Raw genomic sequence first — 11,455 nt, 5'->3', positions numbered from 1 at the left:
GGTGAAAATGGTGATGATAGTGATGGTGATAATGGTGGTGACGGTGAAAATGGTGATGATAGTGGTGGTGACAGTGAAAATGGTGATGATAGTGATGGTGATAATGGTGGTGATGGTGATAATGGTGATAATAGTGATGGTGATAGTGATAATAATGGTGATAATGGTGATGATGGTAATGGTGATAATAGTAGTAGTGATAGTGATGGTGATAATAGTGATAATAGTGATGTGATAATTCTGGTGATGGTGATAATGGTGATAGTGATAATGGTGATAGTGATAATGGTGGTGATGGTGATAATGATGATGATAGTGATTGTGATAATAGTGGTGATGGTGATAATAGTGGTGATGGTGATAACGATGGTGATGGTAATGGTGATAATAGTAGTGATGGTCGTGATGGTGATAATGTTGATGATAGTGATGGTGATGATGATGGTGGTGGTAATAGTGATAATGCTGGTGACAGTGCTGATAATAGCATTAGTAACAGTCACGGCAATTAATTCCTACAATCAGCCTCTACCTGAGATTTTTAGTTTTGCATACAGGTTCCCGAAAAAAAAATTAAGGTTGGTAGCAACTAGTTGAGTCAGGCTGTAGCATAGCACGTGGGCCAGGCCAGGCCCTCTTTGTCACAGTTATCAGTAACCACAGACTTTCCTTAGCCTTGCCGAGGAGTCGGCAGAACGATGTAGTGAGGAGAAGATCACTGCTTTCAGAATCTACGGGCTCCTGTTTGCACGTCCCCCCCCCCCCAGTCACGGAACAAGCTTGGGCTCACGTATACTTCCACACGTGATAGGGTCGAGGGCCTGACTTGATTTGGTCATACTGAAGAGCGAGGGATTCCCCTCGCTCAGATCCAAGTGAACTAAGTGTGCTGCTTTTTGAAACCACATTTTGTCTGTGTCTGCATGCAGGTGTGTTTGCATGCACGTGTGTGCAGGCACTGGCGGGTGTGGAGCACAGAGGACAACCCTGGGCACCGTGAGACGCCGTCCTCCTTGGGTTTGGAGACAGGGTCCTCCCCTGGTCTGGAGCTTACTAATTCAACTCAGGTTGACCAGCCAGTGGGCCCCAGGGACCTTTCTGTCTCCCCTTCCCCAGTGCAGGAGATTACAAACTTAAGCCTCTACACGGGGCCTGCTTGCTTATTTGCTTATTTATTTGTTTGTTATAAAAACAAACAAATAAATAAGCAAATAAGTTCTAGGGTTCTAGGAATCAAACTCTAGCTCTTCGGTTACAAGGCAAACATTCTGCTGACTCAGCGATCTCTCTAGCTTTTCTTCTTCTCCTCCTCCTTCTTTTTTATTTAAATGACAGAGACTGGTGAAGCCAGACGCCTGCTCTGCGATGTTGACTTCCTCTTCCTGTGATGGAAGTGCAGTATTGGCAACATAGGGCGGGGTGGGTGAAAAGGATGAGACCCATCTCTGGTCCTTAAGGACCTGACCACCCAAAAAAGTGTCCTTTTGTTTAACAGCAAGAACCTAGTTCAGCATGCTCTCCAGCCAGATGGGGGTCATGCTAACTTGGCAGGAGGGGAAGCAAGAGATGGGGTGTCATGTAAACTTCAGCGCTTCTTAGGAACAATAGCAATGGAGACCTTCTGTTCTCTTGTTGTCCATACAAATTCAGGAAGGGTACAGAGGCAGTCAAGCCGTGGCCTTAGAAAACATTTATGCCGGGTCACACACTTATCAGCTTACCATTATTTGTATTTTTTCTCTCATGCCCCACTGGATTCACAACCAGTGGATGAAGAATCTCGGAGACTGGGGTAGATCACCGAGATAAGCCCTGGGAAGAGTTCGACAGTATTTTAGTAGTAAAACCAGGCTTGATTTCCCCAAGGCACTCAAAAATGGAGACTCAGTATGTGTGGAACTTATCACAAGACCTGGCACTTAGTGGGTCTTCAATCAATACATAGTCAACAAGGCTAGGTCATTCATTACGGTGTTCGTTTGCAAGCATAAAGACCTGGGTTTAGTCCTTGGGGTTCAGACTTAAAAAAGCTGGGCACAGCAGCAGGCTCTGGCGAGGGGTTACAGCTGGATTCCTGGGACTCATGGGTAGCTGGCCCAGCCTACTCTTGAGTTTCAAATGCAAGGTGTGGTGCTTGAAGAATGGCACCTAGGGTGGTGGTCACACACACACACACACACACACACACACACACACACACACACGAAAATGTAAAGGTGCTATGGGGATTTTTTTCTGCAAGGAATTGTAACTGTGGTCCTTGCATATTTATGAGAAGTGAGCCCACTGCACCGATTTCCTCCATTGCCAGCCCTAACCATTCTTTTGCAAGCCGTAAACAATTTTTTTTCATACAATCCATTTCTATTCTCATGAATGTCAGCTTGCGATTAAGTTGACTCCTGGCTAATTAGCCAAGTGCTATTCTTGGATGAAATTGGATGGCTGCAGTAAGAGCTGACTCATTATTTGAAATATGCTATCTATTTAGGTTCCCGCTTGGGATTATGTTACGGAATTTCTGTCTTCGATAGAGCTGTGCTGGGAGGCTAGAGGAATAACTCACTCACATGTTAGGATGTCACTTGACTTGGTTTTAGCAAGCGCTGTAATCAGAAGCCTCAGATCAGCATCCAGAGATGCCAGGAGGAATTCAAAGCCAGCCTCTGACCCTTGCCTTAGAAACCAGCTTTTTCCAGAGACTTGGAAAGACATACCTACGAACAGTTCTCCTGTTTCCTGACAGTGTCTTCTGTCACTGCCATCTTCCTTCTGTAGGCCTGAGAATAGAATTATCTTTTTTTTTTTTAATTTCTGCTTTTTCTATACCTGTAGGTTTTATTCGATGCTCATTTTCTGTAACTAATATTGAGTCTTTGTCTCATCCAGGGAGATGATAAATCAAGTAGGCCTTTTGATCCAGAAATATCCCTGTAGAGTTGAAGCATGGGTCCAGGGTTGGCTTGCTTAAAAAAAAAAAAAAAAGAGTCAAATGACTCAGTTTCCCTATCTGGAATGGAGCTGGTATGTCTTCACATTCTAGTCTAACCCAGTTGATCACCCATGTTAGATATTTTGATGCATGTCAGTCAATATTACAATAGGATACTGGAGTATTTTTTTTTAAATTGTAGTCCTGTGAGTACCTGTATCCAAATTCTGAAGCATCTCTTGTTTCAAAAATAAAAGGAAAGAGATGGCCCTAATACATACATACATATATATATATATATATATATATATATATATATATATATATATAAATGTTGAATTGGGAAGCTTTTGAAACATATGTGGTCTTAGTTATCTGTGGGTAGGTGTTGCTTAAAGTAATTGACAGCACATCCTTCACCTACATCCTTCACCTGGACCTTGGTTTCTTTTCTTGTTGCTATGATAAAATACTCAAACAAATGCAATGGAAGGATGGGTTTATTTTGGCTCACAGTTTGAGGGGTTGTGTCCATCATGCTGGGGGAGTCAAGGCAGCAGGAACCTGACAGAGCTGCCACACTGTGTCCACAACTAGTAACAGAGAGGGATGAATGCATAGTGCTGTTCATCTCCTCCACACTCACAGACCAGGATCCCAGTAGGGAATGGCACCACCCACAGTGGGCAGGGCTTCCCACATCAATTAATGGAATCAAGGTAATGCCCCCAGGCCCATCTCTGAGGTGATTCTAGATTCCCCCAAGTTGACACTAACCGTCATAACCAGTGTGTGCCATCCACCATCATGATGGAGAAAGGACAGATCGTGTGCTGCCTGGCTTCCAGCTGCCGACCTAACATCACTCGGGGTTGTCTGGATGTTGATGAGAACTGAGCCTCGCCTGACACATCCTGAATCAACCCAGCTACTTAATCACAGCCTTTGTCTCCATGTTTCCCAGAGAAAAATAGCTTTAATTTCTAATTGTTAGCAAAGTCCTTGAAGACAATCCGAACAACAGACATCCCAGAAGCAGAAAATAACCATGTTTGGAATGCCACCAGGCAGAGAGGAAAAAAAAAAAAAAGACTCAGGAAACTGGTCAAAACCAATTCAGGGGAAACTTTCTTTCAGTTTCTCAGACAGGCAGATAGGTACACAGACACACAGACACAGACACACACACACACACACACACACACACACACACACACCTTTGAAAACAAGAGGAACCGTTAGAATGTGCTGAACCCACCCGCTACTAGGGGAATGCAGTTTAGTACCACAATAAGAGTCTGCCCCCTCACCCCTTCACCACGAAACCAGTAACACAATACATGCTGGCGAGGATAAGAACAGAAAGAATCCTTATCTATTGCTGCTGGAGGGGGATGCAAACCTGAGTAGCCACTACGGAAATCAGCCCATAGCAGGGGCTGGAGAGATGGCTCAGTGCTTAAGGGCACTGGCTGTTCTTTCCAGAGGACTCAGGTTCAGGAATTCTCAGAACTCACATAGTGGCTCAAAGCCATCTGCAACTCCAATTCTAAGGGACCCAAAATGGCCTCTTCTGGCCCCCACAGGCCCCAGGCATGCACAGGGTGCACAGACATACATGCAAGAAAATATTCCTACACATAAAATTTAAAAAATTTAAGAAGTAGGATTTTTAAGAGGTTGCCGCAATAAATGTTAAAACCAAACCAAATCAAACGGAAAATGAACCCTGAAAATAGACCTACTGTGTGGCTCAGGTACAGCACTCCCAGATGTTTTCTCAAAGGGCTGCCAAAAGTTACCACAGTGCAGAGACACGTGTTTGGTGCTGCACTCGCTGTTCATAACAGCCAGCCTAGGTGCCCCTTTATAGGGGAATGGGTAAGGAAAGACTGGTCTCTATACCCAGTGAAACTCTATTTAGCCATAAAGAAGAACTAAGTTATGGTGTTGGTAGGAGAACACATGTAACTAAAGATGGTTATTACACCAAGCATATTCAGTTGCTCTCAGAAAGACGAACATTATACTTTCTTTCATCGTGGATCCTAGGTTTCATAGAGAGTCATAAAAGCCCATGTGTCTATAGGATGTGAAAGTCAGAACGACACTGTCTAGGGGAGTAGAGGGGCCTCACGGGTTAGGGGAGGGGAGAAGGAGAGGGAGAAGAAGAAGGAGAAGATGGTGGTGGGTTCAACATGCAATATGTACTTGTATGAAAAATGTCCCTGTGATAGGTTGGGGAAGATGACTCCAGTGGTTACGAGCACTGGCTGCTCTTGCATAGGACCCAGGTTTCTTTCCCAGGGCTCGGATGGATGGTTCACAGATGCTTGCAATTCTGGCTCCAAGGGATCTGATTCCCTCTTCTGGCCTCCTTAGGCAACTTCACACATATAGCGTGTGCGTGCATGCACACAGACACACACAGACACACACACATGCATGCACCCTTGCAAACACACAAATAAGAAAGAATCTTAGAAAAAAGTCCTTACGTAACACAGTGTCATGTACAATACATATATACCAGTTTGGAAGAAAATAGCCTCTGGCAGCTATTTTATGTCACTAGCCAGAGTGGGCTGACTTAAAACGTGGGCTATATGTCCTTCTGGAAGAGCATTTGGTCCCCTGAGGGTAGGCTTGCTTCTGGAACAGGTGGGAGTCTTCAGAGTGTGTGGCGGCTGGGAATGAGATTTCTCTGCATAGAGGGCAGAACTCCGGGGCCAAGAGTGAGCGGTAGGCACTGAAGTACCCATGATGCTATTGTGACTGGGGCGGTTGTGTATCTGCCCTGTGGAAGCTTCCATGGCTCCGTCTGAGCTCCTCACTTTCTGTGAGTTTCTTTTTCTAATTTGCAACAGGGAGAGCTAAGTTGTTCCCTTCGTGACTGCATATTAACCCTCCGCGTGTATGCACTAACCTTTGTTTGGCAGATGGCACCGGGTTAATTACTACACCGCAATTAACATCCTTTTGCACATCTGAAATATCGTCACAACGAATCTGCCAGGACTTCGTGGTGCCTGGGGAAGATTCTAACCTTTCGGGGCCTCAGACTGCTGGTGGAGGGGTGTGGGTGTGGGGTGGGGTAACGGTGGATGCGTTCAGAAAATAGGTTTAAAAAAATCATGACAAATGGAAGGGAGCCTAAAGATTCGGTGGCAGACAGTTGGTGACAGAGGGGCTTAGGGTAGGCTTGTTCAGAACGGTGCCTGTGAAGGTGATGTTTGTATTGCACTGGAGTTGGCATGAGAAAGTGGTATCAGGGGCCACTGGGATCCATCCACTCTTCATCATAAGCATAGTAGGGGCTTGCGTAAGGGGGGCTAATGAACCAGAGTGGGTTGGACTTGGTTAGTAGGGAAGGTGAAGCTGCAGGAACTGCTGGGAGGCTGGAGGTTTTCCACTGTGCACAGTAAGGTGCTTGTGCTAAGCACTTTTGATGGTATCAATCATGTCCACATCGGAAGCCAGGGACTGTAAGCTGGGACATGAGATGGTCTTGTTCTTTCAAGGCCACGGAGTGTCAGAGGTATGGACTGGATAGCAGTGGGAGCTGAGGGGCAGGAGGATGAGGCAATACTCAGGTATGAACTATTATTCCCCAAGCACACATGACATCCTGGGTTTGATTCTGAGAACCCATCTAGAGATCTAGGCATGGGAGCACCCACTTGTCATCCGTGTGGAGACAGGAGCAATCTCTGGTCTTGCTGGTCTACCAGCCTTGGCTATTTGGTGAAGCACGGGTCTCAAGTCTGAAAGCTTATCTCAAAAAAATCAAGGTTGGATGGCTCCTAAGGAGAGCAACCTTAGGTCGAGCTCTGACCTCCATAGGTCGACACAGAAAAACACACATCCAGACCCACAAAAATTCTACCCTCCTCCCCCACACACATACACAGATGGACGCATACACAAACACACACATACAGACACCCAGAGACATGGGCACCAAGGTTGGAGGAGTTTTTCCAGGGAGGACTGAGACAATCTGTTGCAGAGACTAACTGGCCTCCAAGACCTCATGAATGGATGAGTGGCGAGCCAAGGGAAAAGCATCTACCAGGGTGGGAAGTCTCACCAGAGATGCCCAGCAGAGGCCAGGAGCAGATGACCACGATCATCTAGAAATACAGGGGTAACAGTCGTCCTGGAGACTACAATCCCAGGTCTGTGCTGGACCTAGATCAGGCCGGGAAGGCTGAAAGATGGATACAGAAGTGGAGATAGCTTCCAGAATAATAGGCTTTGGGGAAGCTAGAAGAAAAGATCTCAACAGTAGTGATAGAGAAAATGGAAATGAATTCTTTCCATTGCTGATGACGCATGTTTACAAACTCCACGTTTTAGGGGCCGGACTCTTCAGGTATCCTTCTTGGCTGTGCTTTCTGCATACGTGGAGAAAGTAGGCAGGTTGAACGTGCTCCCTGGATTCATCTGGCTGTTGGGAGCATTCAGTTTCATGGAGATATAGAAGTGGGGTCCTGTTTCCTGAATGCCTACTTCTGAAGAAGGCAGCCATGTCTCCCGTTCCCCAACTCCAGAGGGGCTGGCTGTCTTTCTCCTGTCATCATGACCTTGGGTCCACACACTAATACAATGACCCCAACACAATTAGATCAGACCCAGCCTTGATCATCTGCCAAGTCAGCCTTGTTAGTAAAGTAACATATTTAGAGATGGTTGGCACACACTCAGCCTCCCCGGGCTCTGGGATGATGACAGCATAGTCTTCAGGTCGTTACGGAAGACAGGTGGGGAATACATATAGGGAGGATCACCTTTGGAGGTATCACAATCAGGCACAGAGCGTCCCAGTTCTCTGGAAGCTGATCACTAAGAGTTCAGTGAATATGGGTACAGGGAGACATCAGAGCCCAAGGGTCACACAGCCAGCAGGTGTGGGCATGCGTAGAGGGGACGAGAGAGGCAGGACCCAGGTGACATTGAGAAGGGAGCTTACTGACGGCTTGGGGGAGGGAGGTGGTGGTGGTGCCTGTGTTTATCAGCATGCTTTTCCATACAATTCATTTCCACAGGGACCTAACGGCTCATTTTTTTCCTCTGGCTAAACATAAGCACCTTCCCTAGAAGGGGAGGGAGTGAATTGTTGAACATTCTCACGGACGCTGCTTTTGTTTTTGTTTGTTTTTTTTTTTCCTGAGAACTATAAACAAAATCTTTATACATCATATGTCTTAACTGCTGTTGCTTTATAAAAAGACATTATTGGTTTGAGTTCTGGGTCCCCTGCCTCTTGCTAGACACTGTGTTTTTTTTGTTTGTTTGTTTGTTTGTTTTTTGTTTGTTTTTTGAATCGTTGTTAATTCACTTGGATTCTTCATCCATCAACAGTGATATTAACTTGCCCCCCCCCTTTTTTTCCTCTTCCTATTTTCTCTATGTTGTTTGGGGCTGAATTTTTCTTTAGGAACATTTTTGACATGCTTTAAAGGGAACCTTTAGACATGACACTAGATCAAAGATATCTATCTATCTACTCTGTTTATTAACATAGTGAATGGAAAAATGAGTAAACACTTTTAAGTTTGGTCACTCATAGGTTACTACTCAGTCAAAATTCCACAAGATCGCATTATTTGGAATTTTCAAAATGTAAGTGCTATCTTAACACATTTTATTACATTTTTAAAAGATTTTTAAAAATGGTGGGTATGAGTGTTCACCTACATGTATACCTGTGCACCGGGTGTGTGTGTGCAGTGCCTGCACAGACCGTACATGTAAGGATCCCCTGGAGCTGGACATACATCCCAGCCTATGCAGTTATGTCCACTCCAGGAATGGAATCTCTTTCTTTTGCAAGAACAAAGAGTGCTTTTTAACTGCTGAGCCGCCTCTTCAGCCACCTCAGTGTTTTGTCTTCTTCTTCTTCTTCTTCTTCTTCTTCTTTTTTTTCCTTTAACAAGGAAACAATATTTCAGGTTTCTTAGACTGTCTTAAACTTTACTTTTTTTTGTTTTTTTAAATCAAACATGGGGTGCGCACTTGCAAACGCAGAACTTACGAGATGAGGAATTCGAGGTAGCTTAGCCTGAACTAAGTTCGGCCTTGTCTCAACGAACAAGCAAGTAAGTAAGTAATTAAAGAAAGACTCATTTTGTCCCCAGATAATGATATGTTCCTGTCCTTTCTTTCGGAGTTCATGTTTCTCTTGTTTATTTCCCCTTTGTCCCACCCCTGAGACCTGGTAATGCCAGGCTGATGCTGGTGGAGGCTCCACTCTGAGTCCTAAGCCTTGGGCTTATCCTCTGACCTGCGCTCCTCCCCCCTCCAGCCTGGGACAGCCGGAGTCTTCCTTTCTTCCCTTCTGACACCAGTGCTTTTCCTTAGACCAGGCTCCGTGATCGTGAGTCGTAATTTTTACACCTTTATTCTCTACTTTATAATCGCATCTCTCCCAGTGCGTGTTTTTTAGAACGCACAGTTTTCTAGGGACGTCCCCCTTTTCTCTAGATTTCCAAATTTATTAGCGTGGACCTGCTCACGTGTCGTTCCTTTAAACGCCCCCGCAGCTCTCTGCTCACCCTCCTCGCTCCGGTCTGAGTTTCATCTTTTGTATTTTCTGCTTGTCTGTCCTACATTAGGCTAGCGGGGTGCTTGTTTCTTTTTTATCACTGGGCTTTCTGAAGGATTCATTTTTTTAAAAACATCTCCCCAGGGACTCCAATTCGCTTTCTAGGTAAGCCCCTTCGGAACTGACTTCACCCTGTTGGTGGGGACTCAGCCCTGCTTCTTGGCTTTTGCATCTCCGGCACCCACCCCCAGGCCCTTGTGGGCTAATCTTCAGTTGGTCTTTCAGCATGCCCACGGGCCCCCTTCGCTGAGTGAGGATGTGCCAGCCAGCTACAGGGGTGGCTTTATTTATAACTTGACCCAAGATGTCCCCGAAAGAAGACTGTGAATTTCCAAGCAACTGACTTGAGGGCGTAATGTCCTTCCTATTTTAAAAATAAAATATGGCTGGAGTTAGCGCCAAGCATTTGCTGCGATCTTACTTGGTCTTAAGGGATTTACTGATACTACCTGAAACCATTTCTACCTGTCTTTGAAGATCTGAGCAAGTTTTTTGTTTGTCTGGTTTTTTTTTTTTTGTTTTGTTTTGTTTGTTTGTGTGTTTTGGGAAGTGGTCTGGAGAAAGCTGTTAACTTTCTCTATTATTAAGGTCTCCACAGATCTCTCCCTTTCTCTTTCTCACCCCTCACTTTCCTCCTTGATTCTTCCCTACTCTCCTCTATTTTCTTCTTCCCTCCCTCCGTTGTCTCCTCCTCTCCACTCCCTCACCTCCTTTCTTGCATCCCTCCATCCTCCCCTCCCTCCCCTCCCCCATCTCCTTTCTTGCATTCCCTCCTCCCTCCCTCCACCCTCCCTTCCTTTCTTCCATCTCTCCTCCCTTCTTGCTGGTTCATGACCTGTCAGATCTACACACTGTGTTCAGTAGTTTCAACTTCTACTGTATCTGGCCTGCCTCCTCCTCCTCCTCCTCCTCCTCCTCCTCCTCCTCTTCCTCCCATCTCCCCTCCACTGCATGCAGGGCCAAGGACACATTGGGAGTGTGTGGCCCCCCAGTGCCTTCTCTGGGACCCTCTCCCTCATGTTCCCCTATGGGTCTTCTGTGGTTTTCCTTATCTCCATCTTCAGGATGTCTCTTCTGGGGGTCACCGCTGTCCACGAAGCTCTGTGTGCTCCTGACATGACTGTTTTCTCTCCTTACCTCTTCTTTCAGGGGTCTCAGAATTGGCCTTTGTTTTGAGACAGTGTTCTGTTCTTTCATATTTTGGTCAGGGCATCTTGGGGTCCCGGCTCATCTAACCTGAGGTCTAAGTGCACTGGGGACTGTGGATTCCGCAGATGGAGTGAGAACAGGGTTCTTGGGGTAGCTGAACTATGAGCTGGGTGTGCAGTCAGTCTGCTCTTAGCCCTCTCCTGAACAGTAATGTTCAGCCTGCTCTTTGGCTGAGAATCTAAGCTGCTGTTTCCTAAATAGAATCCTGTATTATATAATAGCATTACATTGAATAAGAGGTCGGGACCATCGGTCAGAATCGCATTAGCAAAAATAACTACATTCCGTACATTTTTCTCAGGCTAACTCTGGAGGCCTCATCCTGTTCTAGAGTTTATCATTGAGCCTCAACCTGTGGCCTTCAGAGAACCCCTTACCTGGTGCCTAGTGTTGGTTATGTGCTCTCGAAGGTAGCCTGGCTTGCTTTAGAAATAGCCAGAAGGGAACAGTGGGAGGCAGTTTCTAGAAAATGGAGCTGGACCACTGACCAGCTGCAGCTAAGCCAGGTAATTTTTATTGTCAACTTGATACAGCCTAGGATCATCTGGGAAGAGAGTTTGAACGAGGGACTGTCTAGAACAGGTTGGTCTAGGGATGATTGTCTTCTTTAAGTTGATTGACCTGGGAAGACCCAGCCCACCCTGGGTGGCACCATTCCCTAGATCCTGGGGATCTTGAGCTGTGTAAGAGTAGAGAAACAGAATTGA

At 45.8% G+C, this 11,455-nt stretch overlaps 1 protein-coding gene across 3 annotated transcripts in view; it reads left to right on the top strand.

Annotated features, from left to right (window-relative positions):
- Positions 1 to 11,455, top strand: part of Tmem132d (transmembrane protein 132D) — a 634,730-nt gene that overhangs the window by 65,000 nt on the left and 558,275 nt on the right. Inside the window, exon 1 of one of the 3 annotated variants that reach the window (XM_029533771.1) lies at positions 5,717 to 5,771. The exons of the other annotated variants lie outside the window; for them this stretch is intronic. Coding sequence (XP_029389631.1) covers positions 5,744 to 5,771 — 28 coding nt within the window. The 5' untranslated portion in view covers positions 5,717 to 5,743. Of the gene's footprint in view, positions 1 to 5,716; positions 5,772 to 11,455 lie in introns of those variants that run through there. 3 annotated transcript variants of the gene reach the window in all.

The sequence above is a fragment of the Mus pahari genome, chromosome 23 (genome assembly GCF_900095145.1).
Source record: "Mus pahari chromosome 23, PAHARI_EIJ_v1.1, whole genome shotgun sequence".
NCBI lineage: Eukaryota > Metazoa > Chordata > Mammalia > Rodentia > Muridae > Mus > Mus pahari.
The sequence above is the reverse complement of the archived record's forward strand: the minus strand, read 5'-3'. Positions and strand labels throughout refer to the sequence as shown.